We start from the raw sequence: 23,538 nt of genomic DNA on the forward strand, positions 1-23,538 counted from the left end.
ACAATGTACAGAATTGAAATGCAATACAAGACAATAGAAGACATAATCATGTAAAGTCAACATCGCCGCACAGAGGAGGATTACAAAAGCTGGACTGGATACAAAATGCTATATAATGAGCTGCGCAAAGGCCTGGAGAGTAGAACGTTACATTATCATATGTTGTTACAGAATTACTGTTGCCTGTGCGATACAGAAGCTGAACAGATATTGTTAAATGGCACAAGTTAAACATCTGTAAGAACTTTATTTATTTTTATTTCTTTTATTTCATGCTTACCAGAGTATTCCCTTTTGATGTTTGGCAGGTTGGCAGGGCAGGAGTTACTGATGGGCAGACCTTGCTGGGGCATACCCTGATTGCCATACATGTCCATCAGGTTAGCAGGCACAGGGATCTGGAGAATTGAGAATTAAAAGAATTGAGATTTAAAACAGAGAGAAAAATACGTAATATTATGCATATTATTGTGTTAACAAATGACAGTTACATATGAAGCGCAGCACAGAAGAGATAAATTACAAGGCCAAAGTATTACACCAAGGTTGAAATCTGACATCATGGAATTTGCTTCTGTTTTACCCCAAGACACATCAAATGAAATGCAGTCATGTTGTAAACTGGCTGGTATGGATAAATCATGAGCATACATACCGTGTTTGCCATCTGAAGTCCTGGGTCCATTAGGCCGAGGATATCATCGCTGTAACTGGACTCCAGACTAATAATGTCATCAATTACATCGTCCATCTAAAACCAGACAAAGTACAAATAAGTCCAGCATTACTGATCAATTAATGTGCAAGCATCATTTATTAAAAAAACGGTCTAAACAACTATTGGGGACCTCACCTCTTTCTCGCAGTTAGAGTTGAGGGTCAATAAGGCCATAGGGCTGTTAGGGGCACTGTTGCCCGGCCCTGGCGGCATGCCCCCGTGGTCAGAGGACTGGTTGGGGCAGGGCAAGCTCAACGCCTGAGAACCAAGCTTTCCCAGGTACCTCTTCACCTGCTGCTGCTGGGACCGCTGGATGTGGTACTTGGTTGGGTTCTCCAGGTGAGTCTGAACCTATGAGTGGAAAGAGGAGTGAGGAAAATGCCAAGAAAAATGAATATGTATGTGAGAGGTAGGATATCTGATCTATAGATTAATGGGTGTGTTGATGGTTGCAGGAGGCTCCACAGAACTGCTCCAACTACTGAAAGAGAAGTTATGCAAATATGCAGCTTGGTCACAGTAGCAATGAAATAGCACCAAAAGATGGAAGCTCATTTCAAAATGAGTGCTGCTTTTTATAAGTGCTGTTTCAAAGTTGTCTTTTATTAAAAACAACTCTAAATATAGCTCAAAGTCTTGTCTGTTCTTTGTATTTTACAGTACAGAATATAATATTAAAATCAACTTGACAGAGACTTCAAATCCTACGATGCATTATGCATTTTTCTTTTGAGACGCTGTCAAGAGTTGTTATCTTAAAGTCTCAGGAGTAAACATTTTCCACATATTTTTCTTCAACTCGACTACTTTCTGCAGCTCCTCAGTAACAGTCCACATATTTTAAGGAACAAATATTGCACACGCTCCTATCTCTGCACTCGCCGCTTAAGGATAAATTTGATTTCTGTAGATCATTAATCCCCACACAGCATTAATGATCCAGAAAAGCTTCTGCAGGCAAATAAACAAACTTCAGAGGCAGTGTCTGTCTGGCTGTAACATTTTAAATTGAGCAGAGCTGCTCCAATCCCCCTCGCCTTTCCAAGTTTATATTTAAACCTTCCCGTCTTATGCTTGCTTACGTTTGATGCAATTACGAATCAGTTTCAGGATTGCAAAATGTGGACGCTGTAGTTTATGATTAAATTTAGATACATAATGCAGTATCATAAATGGCAAAGACACATTTGTGTCAGTTTAAGACGAGAAATTTCAATTTAACCTCTCACATTATCTTTGAATCTATATTCATTTTTAAACATACCTCACAAGGTTGATATCCAAGCATCTCAAGCATCATTTCCTGTTTTAGATGTCCGATTTAAAACAAACAAACAAACAAACAAACAAAAAAAACAACTCTAAACTGAGGAGTGCTCTAGCTGCTTCCTTCTTGGTTGCACCAGACGACTAAGGCTGCTAATAGGAGGACAGACACACCAGCTCATCTTTTAAAAGGCAAGAAACTTCATTAGTTATGCATGTCAGGGAATCTCTGTCAAATACAATGAGCCTTTTTAAATGTGTGTTGTTTTATGTAAAATCTGTATTTATTACTTTATGGTGTATCACTTGATGTCAGGATGTGGTGCAAACAGTTAGAGCCTTTGTTTTGGAAGGGCACCTCTTTTACTGAATCTTGCCCGGGGTGCTTACTCTGCCCTATCCACTTTGTTAACCCATGTGGATGCTTGGCGTGTGCTCCCTGTTTAACACAGCACAAAGAATAAAGTCTATTTCATCCTTAGTTGTCTTCAGCTTTTTAATTGACAAGAACAGGCGAATCATAAGTCCAAAAAAAAAAAAGATGCATTTTGTTGTGCATAAACTTTAAAACTCTATGCTTATTAACAGACCTGAGGAGGCCACGGGCTGTAGATGAACTCTAAGCTACCCCTGGCATTTTCCTCTGTCTATGCGAAAACTTCCTAAGTTTGCACACTGCACTCAAGAGTTACAGCGAAAGGTTATAAAAATTAGTTGTTGAGACTGCCTTATAGAGTATAGATATTACTTAGTCCCATGTGTTGAAACTGATTCCAAATAAAAGTGTGATAGTCATTCATGTGTGCAGGTTTGCAATGTTCCACATGTATATTTTATTATTTCCAATTATTATTATTTCCAATCATTGGTATTTTCTGTACACTATGGACATTCCCGTGATCGGCCTTATAATGCATAACCAGTATTCTTATTAACTATGCACTCACTGAATGCAGATTATTGTAATCTAATATAAATGTTCTCAGTTTTCACCTAGCACTGTCATAGAGATCATATATGATGTATATATTTTGTGTATGTTCTGAAAATCAACAGAAATGCCTCTCGGTATTTGCAGATTTACACATTTTAATTCAATAAACTCTGAAATGTAAAATAAAGCAGACTAGTTAGTTTGATTGACTTAAATCACTTTTACAGGTGTATGTAAATAAAGCCGAGTATAACCATTAGGTCAGGTGAGGTTATCAATCTCACTGTCTCTCTGTGACTGTCAAATTCTTCTTTCCAGAACAGAAGCTCTTTCAGAGCCTCTTTTCCATGTTCATGTACCATTGTTCTTCAGGGGATACTCATGTGAGCCACATTAACATCCTCTACAACTGGCTATTAAAAATTGACACTATAGCTAGTTTTACTTACAAGAGCTGAGTCACATTATCTAGTCACACTTTGTATATCCTGCAGCTAAGACTCAGATCACCGTGGGCTGTAAATTGTCCTCACAAGGTTGTAAAGCTGACACCACAGAGGGGGGCACATTTACAGTCAGTCAATGACTCATTAACAAGAACGACATCACACTCTGGGCAAAAGAACGAGGCTCATTAGTGATGGTCACTAACAACATTCTTTATTCTTTACACTGCCTTCACCGTTGGTGTATTGTTATGCAAATGACGTCACCTGAAAATGTATCAAATTTGATCCATAATTGGATTTTATGCCACTTACTTATATATATGATGAAATGATTACATTTTAAAACTGCAGAGGCTCCGATCCTGATAATGGACTGAACCTAATCAAGAGCTATTAATGAGCAACACAATTATTTGCAATGCACGCATAGATAATGTGTAAGCAAACAGTGAATTCTTGTTATCTATGGTATTTATCAAAGACACAGGCTGATTTAAGTCAGTCGCATTTTTTAAAACAGGCTCTTAATTTTTTCACTTCAATGCTGAAACAACAACCTTTGTTGTCCTACATTTTAATAAGGCCCCATAAAGTTTTGAAAAAGAGAAATGTGTTCTGAATACATATCAACTTGATTTATTTATTTATTTATTAATAATTTTGCTTTAAAACTACTGTTAACACTCTATTTCAAAAAACAAATCAGTATGTAGGAAAACCTGTCTAATCCACAGCATATGCCACAGCATATGCCACAGCACAACCAGTGGCGTTGCAAATGTTTGTTAATTAGTGTCTTATTTATTCATATGAACTCTTATCTCAACTTCTTTCAGCTGCTCACTTATTTGCAGGGGGTTGCCACAGTGGATGGATCCACATATTTGATTTGGCACAGATTTTGATGTCCTTCCAGATGCCCTTCCTCCCAGGGATTTATGTCTTCTCCTAGTCCTAAACGTGTGATCTTCTGCTTTGTAGGCAAATGCTTTAACCCTACATTATGGAGCCTCTACTAATACATGTTTAAGCACAATGAAGAATTCTTTCAAGTAGTAATTACATAGACAGTGAGTGATTTTTCTGAAAAGTCTCACATCTTAGTTATTTCTTAATCTCAGAATCGAGTTCAGGTCAGATTCAGTTCTCAAGTATTGCAAATTTTGCTGATAATCAACCCCAAACATCAAGAATGGAACTGAAACTCCACACTGTATACTGCTTACTGTATCAATTTGTATTTAAACAATCCTAGTGGCACAATTATTTTAATGTTTCCCAAAACAATTAAATAAAACCCTCTGAATACATTTTTTTTCTTGTTTTTGTTAACCAGGCAGGTTCTTCATCGTCTATTTAGTCTTATCAGTTGTTTTTTTGCAACACTTGGAAGTGCTGAGAACAAAGTGAGATGTCTTTGCTTCTTTTTTAAAGTTGTATGTTTTGAGTAAAGGAGAAATCAGAAATGCTGGACAGAGTCACTGAATGTAAAATTTACAGCTTAAAAAATAAAGCACTACTTTTTAAAATCATGGCAACTGTTTTGCTTGCTTTCTGATTCATGTGACTAGTTTGAGGCTAAAATCATGCCTTTTGATAATTTGTAAAGGTATCTGGCATTAAATCCCACTCTTAAAAACATGCTATAACATGCTGCCTCTGTGTCTTCAGGCAGATGATGCTGTATTGGACAGAAATATGCTAATATACAGTAATATTTCTAATACTTGAAACTCTCTTTTTCATTCCCTGTTTTTCATTTTTGTAATATTTCCGTTACAGTTTGAGATGACTTGCCCAGTCCTTTCAGCATAGATACAATGATGAGACATGTTTTCTCCTCCACAGCTTTTCTTTCCCAGCCTGTAGCGTTTAGCCTCTCACATTTATCTTTTGGCCCTCTGGGGAGGTCCAGACCTCCAGCTTGTAAGCCACTGCTGTAAGCATAAACGTACAGAAAGACTGTTTGTTATACACACAAAGACACGTCTTGTGTGTGTGTATAACAAATCACACGTACATGGGTATTTTTGGCCTTTCCAGGCTTCTCGGCCTCGTGTCCACGTGCAGACACAGCTTTTAAGTTTAAGTTGAAAAACTAATCCTTTAGAAAACTTGCATGGGAAACTTTTTATGAACACTGTTTGTCAGTGATGATGTTTAGACAGAAAACTCACAGTGTCAGTGCTTCTTATTCGCCAACAAGTCTTTGGGGTTAGGGTTATATCACCGTCTGTTAGTTTGGCAAGCTCTTGGCAGTAGAGTGTTTTTGTATTTTCATGCAGACAGAGATTTGTTTTATAAAAAACAGTGATTGTGTGATTGTGATTTTTCCTAAAACTATTAAAAAAAACACCCATGTACGTGTTAACTAATCCTCTATCCTTGTCTCATGCATTTTAACACACCCACAGCTGATAGGTGGCACTGTCTAAAGATAGAAACAAAAAAAAAGTTTATAAGGGATTACTGTAGGAAGCCTATGCCCCCCCCCCCCCCTCCTTCAGACACACACGCAGAATTCTAATATAGAAACAAAGAGGGCATTCAGGGCATTATGTGCACAAGACAAAGTATAAAGGTGCCCTAATTAAAACTACAAGCACAACTGCATACACCCATTAATACAGCACATGTAACACTTGGCTTTGAGTGAGTAAAAGTCTTGATTCATTCGTGCTACATTTCCACACTGCAGGGTTAGGGTTAACTAAAACGATTGGCCGATCAATGAAAATGCTAAAAAACAAAATAAACAAACAAACAAACTAATAAACGAACCTATTCTGATAACTTAATTTATCATTTGAGTGAATTTTGAGGTGACAGTAGTTTCTAGATTCAAGTGCGGTGGAGCTAAGAATGTAAGGACTTGCTGCTTTTCTTTATCCATGTGATAGTAAACCGAAGATTTTGTGTATTTGGACCACTGCTTGTAAAAACGAGCCTTTTTTAAGATATGAAGCTGGAATTTAACCCTTTAAAAAATGGTGACTTTCGTTTTTCACTAAAATGTATCAAATGAATGAATGACGCAAACAACAATGCAAACATAAAAATAAGATCATTTAGAATGAATCTCATTCTAGTACATGTAACTAGTAGGTTTAGGCAACCTGTGACAAAGACATGTTTAGCAGGTTGAAATCTGTTTGTTCTGTCTTTACATTGAAATGAGCACAGGGGCTTCTTCTAGCTTGTTTTGTCCTCAGGGATTTCCTAAATTATCACACATAATTAGATGATCTCACTGCTTTGGGTGAATTCAATGGAGCCCCTGAAGGCTCACAGATCCCAGCCTGGAACATCTCGACCTTGTCAAGACATACTGCTCCTGTTGTTACATGGAAATAATTTTAGGTGTGACAAATCATTAGTTTATAAGCTGGAAAAAGGATCATTTAATGGTGTGCTTACAAAGCTGGCACACTGTGGAAACACAGAACATACATAGAGTGACAAACGGCTACAGGACTGCTGCTGCATATAAACTACGTGCAAGAAGTTTATCGTGGTGATGTTCATGATTGATTTAGAACAGATTCATCACGTACTATTGCACACATCTACAATTAATCATTAGGTTTTCAGTTTCTGTAAAGGCCCAGCACGCAGAATAATGAATTATAGAGAGATCTTAGTGCCAGCAGCCAGCATTCAAACTTCACTTAACAGTCTTTCCAAAATACAGTTTAGAAATGTGGCATCAACTTCTAACTCTTGGCATCTGTATCCATGGAAAACAAGAAAGCTTGTTGTTTATCATATCGTTTTTAGCCACCAACAGGCCCGAGGGCATAAGCAACATAACCCCAAAGAGTCAGAAACACTGCAGAAATGAGCACAAAGCATCCAGCTGTATTAAGAGAGGACGTAGGGTTAGTGCAGAATGACAAACAGTGATTTGTATTTTTTGACTTGCATGCTACAGGCATTCCATGATGGTCCAACCAGGATATATTAACAAGACTGCCCCCATTTGCTATGCAGACTAGAAGAATAGGCCACTTTGTCTCACAGTTAAGCTGCTAATGTGCTCTGCAGAATTTGCAGACAGCAACTGTGATGCTAATGTGAGCAGCAATTTATGGGTTTTCCTCTGTACTTTTGTAATGCTGTCATGCAAAAGCCCAAATTACCACCGAATAAAAATCTTTTGTTGTTTGTATAAAACTTGGGTTAAAATGAGCAGGAACTGCTAAAAACAAAAAAAAAAAAACTCCAACCAAACAAAAACAGACATTATGGTCACATGAATTTGCTCATCATCTACAATCATATTGAGCAAAAAGATACTAATAACTAACGCGATTAAAGTGATTAATCAGTGTTGATTACTGCGGAGAGAAATGTTATTAAAGCTATCCTGTAATTTCATGAAATGAACACTGAAGGGTGTTTTTTTACATGTCATTGTGTGCTGAATCAGTTCTGAAATCCAAACCAAACTGAAATATCTGTGTGGTACTTCTGTGTATTTTCTTTTGTATATTGGTCACGAGCCGTCATATAATCCACAAAAATTGTACAGGGTACTTTGTTCTTTTTGTGGTGCCATAAATCCTTTGAAAAAGGAAAAAAAAAAAAAAATCAGAAATCATTTTTTTTAACCCTTTCAGAAACCTATCCTACGTAAATTTCAAAGCAGTGTTTTTTTTCTCTAAAATATTCCATGGAATGAAAGGGCTGGGGGCTAATTACAAGCATTCTTCACTGAATTAGCGTTCGGTGTGTGGTAAGGCTGTGCTCGCCTTTTTCTTGATCCCCAAACTGATCCCCTTCTTATTCCTAAAAAGGTCAGAGGTCACTTGGTTAATTAAGGGTCCAATCAGTCTTTAGATAAACTCATCTGAGCTTAATGTTTGCACTTTTTGAGGTCCAGCAGCTCTGCCTGGTACCCCTGAGCTTTATGTGGACTCTGCTAATCTACCAACAGACAGGAGAGCAGGTTAACCCAGCTCAACAGCACCAAGCTGGAATGGCCTTTTCATTTGAGGACTTCAGTCAATGAAGAATTTCTGTAAGCTCTCGCCAAAGCAGAAAAATGACTCTAACTTGATGTATTGTACACAAGGTTAGGGTTTGGGGAGGGGGCGTCCTAAGTCTTTCAAAGAGCTGCAGATTATAGAGAGTAAGTAATGTTTATACAGCGTGAGAAGGGTAATGTTTTCAATGGCTATACTGTTTTTGTCCTTTACTGTTGGCCCATGCCACACACATCCAAGGGTGATGAAAGTGTGGCTGGGCAAGCAACCATGAAATCTCAGAGAGTGTTGTGGGTGGATTTAACTCAACAAAGATTACTCAGTAAATCACAGTTTATCGGCATCTTTACTACTCTGAGATTAAGCAGTGCAATTAAAATGTAGTAAATGTCTAGGTAAAATTATGACTAAAAGCTGTTAGCATACACGCAGCTGAAATTGTTAGCCAAACATAATGGATAAACAGCGTGAATAGCTTCATACAACTGTCAGCTAACAGTATGGGTTAACAGTTGAAATCGCAAGATAAAACCACAACTAAACTGTTGACATAGTACCGATTAACTGATTAAACTTTTACCTAACAAGCACAAATGTCTGACATAGACAGATTTTTAGACCTTTATCTACAGGCATTATTAAACATAAGTATTTGTACGAGATTCTCTTATGTGTCACATATATTTTTCACGTGGAAGACTTGTTCCTGTTATTGCACAATTTCCTAAAAGAGGAAGTCAGAGACAAAACCAGCTGCTTATTGACAATCCATGTTAAAGAAATGCAAAATCTAAAAATGCACAAAAAGGCAAGTGTCCTCGTGAGTAATTACACTAACTACACAATATCTTAACACCTCCATAATGATATTTTTTTCAGAAATCACAAACAGAAAAGTTGAAAAAAAAAACGCACTAAGCTGATATGTAAGGAAGACAAAATTCTCATAATTTGCACAAAAACACTTTCCAAATCACTACCAAACAGTGTTTTTTATAGGGAAAGCCACTGAATTCAAGGTAAAATGCCAGAACAAAAACACTACAAAAAAACCAGCAATTATACCAAAATCCTCAGAACACGACAAGTCGAATGAATTTCTAAAGATGTTTCATCAAGATTGCAACCTCTGAAAGCACATGCTGTGGACAAACAGAAAGACTTACCGAAATGCGTTGTTAAAATGCGCTCTCGAACACTACGGTCTCTACTCGTACAGAAAATCTTAACAGTCTCCTGTCCCTCAGACTGCCAAGGAATCAAAGCTATGAAAAGATGTGAATGTAGCTGAGCAAATAGGATTAAAGATGGCTAAATCCAAATGGCTGGAAGCACAGCATGCATTAAAGAGGAATTCTCTCAGGAAAGATAATCCCCATATACGCATTTTAACACACTTCACTCACTCCTGTTTTTTTTTTTTTTTTTTTTACACACAGTCATAGTAAACCATGATTGCCCGACTATTCATGCACGAGTCACTAAAATCTATAAATACATCTGGACCATTCAGGCTGCACCAATGACACATACAAAGTTTAATTCCACAAGTGGAAACTTTACACAGATACCGTAACAGCCTTCTAATAATACACACCACACCATTCTTTGTTGCTCCCTACCATCAGAAACTTGAACCGTGCTTTCTTACCTTTAGCACCTCCATTGGGACCTGTGCAGCAGGTGGTAAACTGACCGGGACACTGACATTGATGGCAGGCGTTTGGGCCTGTGTAGTTTGTGTGTACTGGGAGGCCTGTTGTCGCTGCTGCTCCCGCCGCTCCTGCTCCTGAAGCTGTTCCCGCATCAGCTGTTGCCGCAGCAGGATGCGCGATGTCATGGCCGAGGAGCTCAGCGGGGGCTTGGATGAACTGTGTTGGTCTGACGGACTGCTGCGGAGGGGAGAAAGGGATGATTGGAGAAGATAAGAGAGAAGGCAGAGGGTCGATTAGAAAGATGAGGTGAAAAGAAAGAGTGCTAGAAAGGGTAGAAAGGGGTCAAATGTGGAAGGAGAGGTCAAGAAAACCAGAAAAAAAGAAGAAAATTGAGGGACGATGGATGTAATAAAAAGCCAACGTTAGCATGAAGAAAACTGGCAGAGAGGATGACTTCAGGGGTCATCAAAAGGGAACTATTAGCTTTTGTTCTGCAAAAATTAATATTAAATGACTGGTTGATCTATGTTGATAACCTGTTATTTTAACCTTTGATGATCAGCCATCATCAAAAGCTTGTCAAACAGAACAAGCAAAGCTATGGGAATTTGCAATGAGCACTTTTTGTTGCTATTTTTTATTTTACAAAGATAAATAATTAAGCTGCCCTGCTTATTTGCTCTTAGAAAACAAATACTTGAACCTCCATGAAATCACTTACTATCAAGATCTATTATCAATTAAGATGCCCTTTCAAAAAGGAAAACAATGCTGTGATTTTAATGACTTTGGAAGGCACAGGCATTTTGCATTTGTAGACAAAACAAAAAGAGGAACATTTTGTCTGTAAAGGTTGTTTCAGTTTTCCCACTCCTTTAAATTTAGATGGCTACTCCCCAGACAGAGTCCTGAAGTCCTAAAATAGAGAGTCTCTGCTGAAGCAGAAGTTGTCGGGACAAAGCCTCCATCGAGTGAGTGATCCTTTTGATAAAACTCAGTAAAATGTCTGGCCAATCCAGCTGTGCAGTAATCGCACTAATTAGCCAGCGGAGTCAAACAGCCTCAGCTTGCAGCGTATTCAGTGGGTGTTGAGCCCTCAACATACCATAAATCTCCCCTCAGCAGTGGATATAATCTCATTGTCTACAACCACACCCACTGAACCCTGCACCAGATATTAGACAAAACAATACTGTATAAATATATATAATAAAATATATTATAAAAGCAAAACACAGGCTGAACTCTGGCTTTTCTCTGGAAGCACTTCAGTGGTTTGGGTGTCTAAATTCAACAGCTATGTTTCTTCCTTTGTTCCTTTGTGCTTCACCCAATATATGGAATCAGGTTTAGTGTTCAAAAGAATAATTCCTTCTGCTGTATGACGTTGGGCGATTGTGTTTCCTTTCATCCCACAAATTTCATAACAAAAGTCACTAGATCTAAAACTCTTGATTTCCACTGCCAGAGCCAGAGGCTTTGATTCTTCTTTTTTTCCTTTAATCTACTTCAGTGATTAAATGATCAGCGGTTTGTTGCAAGAACAAATTTGTTTCTGTTCCCTTTCTTTTTGTTTTACAGTTCAAATGTGACATTTGAATTGATTTGGAACTACAGATGGATTTATTGTTACATTCTTTGGATAAACTAGAGCTGAATAATAATAATGATAATGATAATAATAATAATTAGTCACGTTTGTTACATGTTGAATGCTTTTGGTTGGAGAAATCAGCTTTTGTTAAAATGAACAGTTTTTTTTAAATGAATACTTAAATAAAAAAACATAATATACACTGAATAGTTTAAGTACATAAATGTACTGGATAGTACAGTACCTTTATCACCTACTAGAAATCAGTACTCCTAAAAACTTGAGGAACTTTCTGCTTAATTTGGATTTTCACGTATCTGACAGCTACATTCATGGAGGTTTTAAAAACACAATGAATTTAACAAAGAAGCTGTAATGTGTGAAAGAATATAAAAAGGGCAACACAGTAGCATACAGTTTAAACTACCACTTACTTAAGTGCTTGCTTTTTACTACGTACTTATAGATGCACAGAGTAGCTTGCTCAATTTCTGACCACCAGGAGTGCTACTGAGCAAAGTTTATGGGTGGATCCACAGTTTGTATGGCATTGTTTGAATTTGTGTTGTGCATAAATGTCAAGGTTATAGTTAACTTCAACTAAACTCAAAGCAAAAACTGGTGTGAAAAGAACTTTATGAACCTGCATAAAAGTGGAAAGTTGCCTTAAAAAGAAAACTAAAATTACATGATTAGTTACAGGAAATGTTTTTTGTTTTAGTCTTTATAAATTTGCTCACATTTGTCAACACAACCAGCCTGAGGAGGCATTGGTGCGTACTTATTGAGAATACAATGTGTACATAACTCTTAAGTCAAATGTTTGCATAGTAATAGCCATTACAAACTTCCTAAGTCTTGCCCCTGGCAAATAGCCTACTTATTAAAATAATGCAGTAAAATGAATACTGAAACTAATAAAAAGTAAACTAAAAGGAATTATTTTTAACTAAGAAAAATTTAAACATGCAAACCTATTTTGAAAGCTAACTTAGCTTTACTGAATTAAAAAAAAAAACGAAATAAAAATAAAGTAACTGATGAGTGACTCGGTGAAGGTACTAATGCTTTTAGAAACCTGTCAAATAAGTGAAGCTAAACCAAGTAAGCCTCTATTCTGCTCACAGGCCTTACAATGCTACAAGATTTCTCTTTGTGCATCCTTTTGTACTAGTGTATATGGTCCTCAGACTATCAGTATAATATTCCTTTATTTTGATGTTGCTTATGGGAGAGAAGATCCTGTATCCCGTTTTTGCTTGTATATGTTATCAGTTATGGTTCTTAGAAAGCAAATAAAAATAGTAAAAAATCGACATCGGCAGAAGTAAAAAGTCAGAATTGCTCAAGAAAATTACAATTGATACGTCTCTTATAATCTTATAACTTATAACCGCTTTGCAATTGATTAAGAAATAATTTGTAAAGATGATGTGAAAACCACATGAAAAGCTTGCTGTCCAGGCTTGAGCTGAATTAAACTTGTTGCACATTTATGGTGGAGTTTAGAGTTTTACAGCAGGACAAAAGTGCATTACCATGTTATTCTTTTTTCATAATTGTTGGAAGAAATAATTGTAACCGAATTAAAATTCTGATACAAGTGCGCAACACTATGTAATTCAAAGCATTGTAGGAGGTAGCATTTTAGGCTAAAAATATGATATGACATGATCTAGGGGTAGTGTTATGATAAACCTAACCTTAAAAAACATGAGAAAAATATGACTTTGGAGAGGGTTTTTTTTTCGTAAATTTTCATGTTCTTTTCGGGGTTTTTTTGTAAATGCACCTGTTTTGTTTGTGTAAATTTGCTATTTTTTCATAAATGTGCAATTTTTTTCTTATAAACTTTAAGAAAATTGCAAAATTTCTCTTTTCAGAACCCTGAAAAAACACATTTATTTCTTTAGCATCTTTAGCTGCCCTATTACAAAACTGTACAACATATGACCTCATGGCTTTTTTTTTTATTACGTTCTTAATAATTTGATTGACTTGTGTTTGTGTATACAAATGACCAGAAACCTCTCAGAAAGGCAAGGCTGAATGTCTCTGTCTCTTTCTCTCTGTTTCTTTCTTTTGACTGTTTGTTGGCTCTTTGCCAAACAAACCCATGAAAGACATAAAAAGCTCTTTTGTCCTTTTAAAATTTCATTCGTGTGCGCGCACACCTCCTCTTATGTTCGTGTGTATCTCAAGGGAAAAAAACGAAAAAAAAACAATGGTTGTACAGTCTTGAAGAGTCCCACCCACTCAACTCATGATTCCTCTGATTCTGCTCACTACTGTGCCTTCATCATACTTCACCATTAGTCAAACTGTCAGAGCTGAGACTTTGAAGCAGGATTCAGTGACACACTAAAGACAACAAACAACCAGGAAAATTCAGCTAAATACTGCATCAAGACAGAAATCAAGTAACATTGTGGAGCGACAAAGTCTGAGAAGAGTCAAAACACTGAGCTGTTAAAGGAAAATACTCTGCAATAAAGATGCACTGCAGCTGTAAAACTGCTGGTAATTGACAGGAGATAGATTCTGCAGACCTAATGACTTCTGTGTGACCGAATAATAACTCTACCATTACAGTCTCATTAAAAACACAAATAACTAGCATGCCAAAACATGATACCTCTTCTGTTATTAACTTTATGTCTTAAGTATGAGATTTCTAAGCTTTTCAGGTACTCACTCCCTCGCTATAAGTGACCAGTGACCAGCTGCAATTAACTATAATAGCCTGATAAATGTATATCCTGACATACAAAAACTATTCAGCACATAAAAACACAAGGAGAAATCTGCCAAGACTACTTCCCACATATAGCTCAGTGCATGGTGCCCTTCATGTGTACATAGTGTTGAACAAACATATAGATTCCAAAATAAAGCCTTAATGCACTGCAGCAATACCACAGATGCTGAGGCGCCATACTCACAGACAATCAAATGAACAGGGTCTGTACACTTGCACTCCTACAGCCTCCATATTTGTTTGTTTTTCCCTGAAGGTGCACCACCCGCCCTTGGAGAGCAGTGAAAGTCATGCTGGTGGTGCAGCGCTGAAAGTGTGTCAGAGAGGGGAGGCTCCAGGGCCCGGCCTGGAAGCTCCAATCGCCACGCAGAGTCCCAGGCATAGGACCAGCCCCGTGCAGAGCAACAGCAAAGCAGAAGAGAGGAGCGTGCAGGCGTCCACTGGAAACACACTGTCCATCAATATGCCGCTTTAAAACCACGCAGATAGTGTTACGCTTAGAGACATGTGCCGACACGTGTTGGGTAGATGGACTACAACCAAGTAGGGGTCGCTGTCCTGTGAAAATCTTGTATCTCAAAAGTATCATAACTATCAAAAACATGTTTGCTTTTGCCAAGTGACACTGCATTTTAGAGAAATTGAAAGGATTTCAAATGGTTTATTTAAACCTTAAAGTCTCCCTTTATTTGTAAAATATGCTGCTTATTGTTTCCTCTCATGTTTGACCTTCACAGTGCATAATAATAAGTTTGACACTACCAAGCTGACTTCACATTCATTGGCTGAGGCATTAACCTTAATTTGAACTAAATATGTGTACATATTAGCATGACTTTGTTACAGCTTTCATGGCTGATACAAATACTCACTTTCAAATGACAACTGCAAAAAAAGAAATAGTAGAATGCAACATATGTTCTGCTGCTGCAAGAGGCTGGCACACTACACAATAGAAATGAACTGACATGAAAGAAAAATAAAAGACACACTATGTGCTTATTTTCATTAGTTTAAACATCACTCCCCAGATTAGGTGTATTCTAAAGAACCACATTAAACTCATTAAAGCTCAACTTTTCTCCCGCTGGTGGCCGTTCAGTATGTTTTTCAGGAAGCAGACAGTGACTTACGCAGACCACACTGCATATAACTATACAGTGAGCACAGGATAACAGCAGTGAAAATAGGTAATCTAACCAAAACACAGGCAAACTGAGTACTAGTAACAATCCTGTCTCCTTTTTTCTTTCTCTTTACCAAACTGCAGGAGTTGCTGCCCTTCTAGCAGACTACACAACCTCTCTGCTGGAATACAAATGAGTGATTATGACCCTACATGACAGTGCATTGATCTACTTGGACTCCTGTGCTGATCAAACATGCGCAGCTTGGTGCAGCTGGCATGATAGTATGAAGTCAGTCACAAGCAGGCAAATCATAGATAATAGAAAGCATCTGTATGCATGTCTAGACCGTCAATTATGTGGGGGTTTGTACACAGGGAATGCAATAGAAGTGATTTTTTTTGTTTTTTGTTTATTTGTCTAAACACCAAACAGAAAAACAACTGTACAAATGATTCAAATGAGGTAAATAGTTTAATCCTGTAAATATCTAGGTAGACATCTGGGTAGAAACTTTGTATTTACTGTGCATAAACACTGCATAAGCACAGGAAATGCCTTAGCATCATCAAACACAGACAAAACAGCATTTTGTTGTATAGCCTATAAAGTTATATATAGCAATGCCTTTTTGGAGATATGGTGGGGCCCTACGCATTATTAGGTACATGGTTTTAATGTCGTGACTCACAGATATCCTGACCTGTAGTAAAGCAGCAACTGTCACTGACTGCTGCTATAATAGACTTTTTGAAAAAAAAACAAAACCCAATGGTCTACAAAACAATGGCTATTCCATAAAGAACTGTTAAAATAAAATTTATACATAGTTATTTCACTCTCAAGTACAAAAGCACAACAAAACAGGGTCAGTCGTAAAAGCATCTAAAGAGAAAATCAGGGACTTTGCATTGTGCTTCCAGGAAGCCAGGACTGGATGGGATAACTAGAACTTGCTGGGTCTTATTTCTGTAATTAGGCTCTGTGCTCTTAGTAATTCCCCTCACTTGTGTTCGGCAGGATGGCCTGCTCTAGCTGTAGCTCCCTCTCTTTCCTGTGCGCTTTAACAAAGAGTAAGTAGAGCTTCCAAGGACAGTAAGGAGGAGCCTTTGATACGTTTCCTTGCAGCAGGTTGAATGAGTGCAGAAGATTTTCAAGTTCATTGATATAACAATGACGTGCAAGCACAACATAACAGCTTTTCATTGTGAGACTGATTTATCCTCGGCTTTCCTTGAAGGTGATGACAGACAATCAACACATTCTTTCTTCGTAAATGAACCATGGTAACGATTCGTTGCTGTAAAATATGACTCTGAAAAAATAAGCGTACGCAATTATGTGCGTCTTAACCACAAGTTAAAATTTAATAATTAAGTCACCGTGTAAAGGTATTTGTTTTAGCTGTTTAACAGTGAAGTGTATTTTTTTTCAACAGCTAATGCATGCGAGTAATTACTTGTTATAACCTCTATATATACTTGTAATAACAACTTACTGCTTAAATAGTTAATGAGTCATTTCAGTCTTTTTCAAGCGAATGTGCCAAAGATTCACTGGTTATGGTTCTTCTTGTATTTTATTGAGTAAACAACGAATTAATTCTGCGCTAATCAATAATGAATCATCTAGTTGCAGGCTTCAGACGTGATCATGCCTGAAGGCTACATTTTTTTTTAACTGTTAAGAATAATGACTTGTGTCAATAAAAGCCACACTCAAAGGCCTCTTCTGTTATTGCAGTTCCTTCTGGGCACCAACAGAGGCAGACAAAGATCACACGTCAGGAATATTAAAACTGCAAACCCAAATCAATCAGTAAATAAAAGATGTAGAGTTTATGATTTTTCTTTATTTTTATTTTATTCTTTATGAAGAAATCTTAAGCAGATGTGCTTGAAAAGCCACATAAGAGGTGAGAATGCAGAACGATAACCATGATTACAGGACAAGTTGTTCTGACTGTATTTTACTCCAGCCTCAACACCTGTCTGTGTCACTTAAGCCCCTTGGTCTTTCTTAGATCATGGATGAACCTTTTTGGCATCTCTGTCTAGGACACCCCGTGGGAACAAGCTGCTCTGGACACACAGTTTCATAACCCTCAAACTCTGACTCAGCTCACGACCACTAGCTCATTGCTTTGACCTTAAATGCCTATTCTGTACTTCAGTTCTATTGCAGAAGAACTTAAATTGATATGTGGATGTCCCCATCATTTTACTAAATTCTCTTTCCCTCTTCCTTAATTTAATTTGAAAGGTTTATTTTCTTACCAAAATATTACTACAAATGACTAAGATCTTCATTTGCTTGTTAGACACTAATAAGTTGTGAAAACTACAATATTTCTTCTGTATTTCTCTGCATCCTTGTCATTTTTAGGTAAAGTAAAATGTCTCTTCCAAAGAACTCCATCCACATTCAAGACCCATCATCTTTCCAAACATGCCTGTAAGGAGTGTGCATTAACAGTAAGCCTGAGGTTATTTTCTTTTCTCAGCTATCATTATTATGTAAAGTGCCCTAAGGTTCATTCTAATTTCTTCTTTACCAAAAACAAAAAACAAAAGTAAAAAAGTAAACAGAGTTTTGCAGCGTTAAAAGTTTTGACCGCAGTCTTTTTTCTTTTTTTTTTTTGGGGGGGGGGGGGGGGGGGGGGGGGGGTCTAATTTATGATTCAATTTTTGCTGACTTAAATCTGATTCTTCTTTATTTTCAGCTTTGTAGAAGAAAGTTTTTTCCATTCATGTTTTACCCCTCAGGCCAAGATCCAAGACAGAGAACCCGAAGTGTACACCCGACCCACAAAGACCCATTGCGAGCTATTAAAACATATATTTACTGAGCAACATAAACCAAGTCCCATTGTAAAGTTTTCACATTCATTCAATTCTTTATTTTCAGCTTTGTATGATTTGAAGAAAGCTTTTGAGGAAGTCTTTATATTTAAACAGACAGAGATGCACTAACAACAGTTAATGAAATGATTAACACTGACAATCTTGCTAGCAATTGCAGTTTTGCCAGAAAACCTTGGGATGCAGCATTCATGCAGGTGTAACTTTGATACATACTTCCATGCCAAGATCCCAAATGACAAAAAGTTCGAAGCTCCATCTGCAAAAACCCAGTCCCACAACCCACATGACCAAAGGGTTTGCCAATAAAAAGGTTCAGAATACCACAGAATACCCCCAATGTCTGTGCTCCAATGGGCCACAGCTGTTTTTGTGGCTTATAACAAGCAGGGGTTTAAAAGATGTACGTATGGCATTAAATGTTAAAAGTTATCATTCTGGCCTAAATTGTTACGGAAACATGTTAATTGAGCAACAAGAAAATTTCATTGTGAGGCTGATATTAAAGCAACACATTTGTTTGTTTGGTTTCTTCTGCCTAGTGTCTGCTAATCTTTACTGGCTGGGGATCTTTCTGTGTAAGACATTTGCATATTTATTCATCCATATGGATTTAATATAAGCTATGCTCAAAATCTAGCCTGTTCATTAGAAAGCAAAACTTTCAGCCTCTGTATTGACTGAGGGTGCAAAAAAAAAAAAAAAGATCCCTAGACTCACAGTTTCTGATATAACACATTCCCTGCTAAATTTATATAGCTTATTTACACTGCATAGAAGACTAGTTTTGCCGCCTGTCTCACATCTATATTAGGCACAAAAAGGTTGGCACGACGTCAGCAGCAGTCTGTGTGCTCTGTCAAACTGATACGTAGGCAGCCAAAAAACAAATAGATCTATGAAAGCTAAGATGACATTTTGTCGCACACAAAACTTCAAATTTAGAAACTTCTTAAGCAGCTATTAGAAGACATCAGACAACTCAGTAATCAATCAAACTAATTATAACCATTTTGCACAAAACTGTCTTATGGTACAGTCATCGTGACTATTTATTATGCTGGGTCATCTTCATGTGATAGAAAGGGGAAGTGGGATACCTTCAATCAAAGCCACGGTTCAGACGACTTCACACATTCAGGAGAAAAATGACATAAAGAAAAACAAACAGCAATGATTCAGAAACCGTGCTGATACTTTGCGTATACTTGGAATGGCTGCTGCTGCTGCTACACCAGCAACGAAAACAACACAGCCTCAGATTCAGGCCAAGGGTGTATAACAGTGTAATGACATTTCACTAATGAAAAAATTGAAGACATTAGTTTAAAAAATGCAGAACCAGGTTAAAGGCTAAGACTGTCCAAGATGACAGTTCTTCCTCAAACAGTTCTTCTAACTGGTGTTTTGATTGAATTTAGAGAAAACGAGACAAACCGCGAATCTGCAAGAAAATATCAAGAACGAGAGGAAGGAAAAAAAAAAAAAACTGGAGTCTAGCGAACGTCTGCAGCAAGAGTTCTGTCCGAACACAGTGGCGTACTGTCCTCTGGATGTCTCGCCCTGACAATGAGGCCATGTATCACCACCTCTAAACTACGTAACAGAGAGGAGCAGACACAAAATACAAAAACTCTGACACCATCCTGGTAATAGATGCATAATCGTCATCACCATCCTCATCACAGAGGGGCATGAAGATGTTATAACTTACACCCCAACAGTATTTCATTGTGATTTGAAATCACCCATAAAGGTTGATGTGCAATCATAAATTGCAAAGAAAAAAGTTTATTATTTATTTAATAGTAACACCTGCTAATGGATCTGTGGTTGTTACATGTTTTCTTACTTAATTTAAATTGAATCAATCACATCAACTGAGTATTGAGAATACTACAGTTCACTGTCAGTGAGGTGTTTAGAATAAGAACAAAAACATGGTCCCCTAAAATATTAAAACAAAAAAAATAAGTCCACCTTCCAGTCATCTCATAGATTTTGCTACATATTTCCCAGCTCTGGGATCAGTTTTCACTCTTAGTAAGAGTGAAAATTGTAAGACAGCAAAAAAGGGCATTTTCTAAAGTTTCTCAGTATTGTTTTGATATGCTACACTGTTGACAGGAAATCTGTCATTTCATTGCATTAAACACATGTATAAGACACATGTATAAGACGTCAAACTTGCTGTGCATTACTTCCAGAAAAAGGGTGAAAGGTGAAACAACACATAGATCTGACTCAGCTGAATGTTTCTGAGGCCTCAGTGTGTCAAAGCTGAAACTAAATTAGTAAACGTCAGTGCTGCAAGCTGTTTTTTGTTTCTGTTCTGTGTCCTTACAAGAATGAACGGTTGTCAGGACTTGGAGCGCTTTGTCCAGTACTACATGCACTTAAGTTTTAAAACTTCTTAATAGGCCAACAACTTGCTGAAAACTAAATTTTGTCTGCCTTTTTGGTTGCTGATTTATTTTATTGGTGAAACAACTTTAGAGCATTAAATATTAACTGTGAGCTTATAAAGAAGGCAACACTCCTCCACTGAAAGAAACATCAGGTTTGATTTATTTATTTATTTATGTTACCACAGCTTATCTAACAGTTAATACTTTCTTACACACTTTTGACACTTCAAAGCTGTTAATGCACAAGGTGTAGTGCCATAGTAGACTTATGGCACTTTTTACACACATGTTGTTATGCAGTTATACTTAAAAAATAGGTAGTTCTCGGGAGATTTAAAGAAAAATCTCATAAATAACAATAACTCACCATTCTGCTTTAGGAGCACCTGAATATCAGCCATCAACACAAGACAGGCTGAACATCACCTTGCTAAACTCTGACCTGTCTGCTCCTCTGTGAGCTAATATTTGAAGTTGATGTTGACAAGACAACACCCATGTGTTGCATAACTTCGTGCAAGCAGGATGACCATAAGGAACGAGGGCTGAAACCCGGGACCAGCTTCAGTAACATCAATGAGGAAGCCCCGCACATTCATAGACTTTGGACAACACTTTAAAAAGTCTGCAGCCTAATTATCACCTTAACCCCCAAAACGCTCCAGCGTGAGAAATAACTGTCCACGGCAAAAGAACTGACCTGTTTTTCAAGGGCTGACTCTTCAATTCGTAATACGTTTTAGGCTCCTCTTGAAAATCCTCTCCGACCTCGAAGTCGGGAACTATTCCCGATTCCGACTGCATACTTGCAGATGTCAACTTTTGGAGACGCTAAACCCTCTTTAAAAAAAAGCAGACGGGTGATATTCGTGCCCCACTAGTCCGCACAGTACCAACCGTCAACGCAAGCCGCCTCTGCCCAGGATCCGGAGCTCTGTAGTCCTTCGCGGCAGCGGCTAAAGTGCAGCTAACGGGCTCAAAATGATCCAGAAACTACAGCTACCAAGATGCTCCGGGGATGTAAATGTCAGCACAATTCTGATTGGCTGCAGTATCCGAGGGGATTTTTACCCCCCCTTTTTTTTTTTTGCTCGACCAGTGAAACTGAAATGTCAGTTTCATTTCCATAAGCAATATTTATCCCGCAATGTGGATTTCGTAATAATTGGCTGTAAAGACTTATTTTGAATTAGTAGCGTCTGCTCCAGTGGCCATGCGTCTTTGCGGTCTTAGATTTTGCATTTAAAGAAATGGTCTGCACATTTTGCCTGAATGCAGATACATTTAATATTGGTTAAAAATAATGGAGTGCGTTAATTTGCTATCACAATAAAAATGAATTATTTTATACCATGCCCACCACCCGCAAAATAAATAAATAAAAATAAAAAAATAAATACATGAAAAATAAAAATCCAGCCTTTGTGACCTGGGCATGCTGTTCAAGAAAGTTTGCGAAAGCATAACTACATTGTTTGAAAAAATAAATAAATATATATATATATAGTGAGTTGTTTTTAAGCCTTTAAAGCACATATACCCAGAGTGACCTTGAAGTAAGTAAGAATCAGACTGGCGATGTGAGTTTCTAAAAATAAAAAAACAACAACCCAAAAAACACTGGATGTAGCAGTCAGTTAAATGAGTAAATCTGGAAGCAATCGCACAGAAACTGTTCAGAAAATCTAAATAAAAAACATAAATAACGGCACTTCTTACATTGCAGGTCATTCACAGCCTTGATATTTAGTGTTTTAAGTCTCTTATTGGGTCATGCAGATATTGCACCCGACTTTAGACCAACCTCAAGACGAGCCTCATGTCTCTGTTTTTCCCCGTTTCCCTGTGCAGACTGACTGACCGCTTGTCTCCCACTCTCACCCACGCGCTGTTCTCAGCACACCAAGTTTGGTCTCCTCAGTTGAAGTCTTGTCTGCCACTTGGGGGCAGTATAGAGCTAGAAAACAGTTTCGTCAGCCCGCGGGGGTGTGGGGGGGGCACCCTCTATTATAAAATGGAAATTTAGAGGTAGTTCAATATTTGCATTCACCCTCATCCTGTTGAACTGGTTTAAAGTCTGTATTTTACCAATGCAAATAGAATGCAAATATGATTCTGCTGGAAAGCACATACCCGGAGGCTAAAAATAAAGCCTTAAATAAAACGATGATAGCTGAACAGAATGAGAAATGGGATCAGAATGTTTTTTTCTTCTTCTGTATTTCTGCAATACTTTTTCTGAGACACATAGCAGAAAAAAAAACCCACTCACATACAGCCAGCCAAATGACATGACACAGGAGCTGTAGAGAATCCGATCTACAATATACAGATAAATTACTTTGGATGTGGTACTTGGGTGAATTGAGGTACTGATTACCCAGGCCCTCCAACGGCATTAGACCTGTAACATTTGTAGACTACTACAGCTTTTGTAATTACTTCCAGATATATCTTTTTAAGATATATTTTAAATAATAGTACTTAATGACACAATAAAGACTAGCAAGTACAAATTTTGTTCCACAGTCCAAAATATAATGTTCTCTCAAAAAATATTATGAAGTCAATTTATTTTGAAAATGACTCTAAGCACAGTGATCTTTCTATCTTTGAAACATCATTTCTTAAATACCTATAAGAATATGCTGATTTTGCAAATTATAACACATAAATTAATATTCTTCAATAAGCCCAGTGAAGCAAGAACATATAAATTTAAGGACCTGAATATGAGAAGAAAAAAATCACTGTGTCAGAAGAGTCCAAAATTCTTAGTTTTA

The 23,538-nt window shown here is 37.5% G+C and overlaps 1 protein-coding gene across 7 annotated transcripts in view; it reads right to left on the reverse strand.

Annotated features, from left to right (window-relative positions):
- mitfb (melanocyte inducing transcription factor b) overlaps nt 1-22,622 on the reverse strand; it is a 28,976-nt gene extending 6,354 nt beyond the window's left edge. For 2 of the 7 annotated variants that reach the window (XM_084916638.1, XM_084916636.1), the window contains exons 1-5: nt 21,456-21,711; nt 10,004-10,241; nt 854-1,069; nt 656-751; nt 281-398 (exon numbers count right to left, since the gene is read on the reverse strand). In XM_084916638.1, coding sequence (XP_084772764.1) covers nt 281-398; nt 656-751; nt 854-1,069; nt 10,004-10,241; nt 21,456-21,559 — 772 coding nt within the window. In that variant the 5' untranslated portion in view covers nt 21,560-21,711. Of the gene's footprint in view, nt 1-280; nt 399-655; nt 752-853; nt 1,070-10,003; nt 10,245-14,543; nt 18,050-21,455; nt 21,712-22,559 lie in introns of those variants that run through there. The other 5 variants (XM_084916637.1, XM_084916634.1, XM_084916640.1 and 2 more) reach the window with 4 other exon arrangements.
- Nucleotides 22,623-23,538: the final 916 nt, after the last annotated feature.

The sequence above is a fragment of the Perissodus microlepis genome, chromosome 20, assembly GCF_051167445.1.
Source record: "Perissodus microlepis isolate ML-2025 ecotype Zambia chromosome 20, ASM5116744v1, whole genome shotgun sequence".
Lineage (NCBI taxonomy): Eukaryota > Metazoa > Chordata > Actinopteri > Cichliformes > Cichlidae > Perissodus > Perissodus microlepis.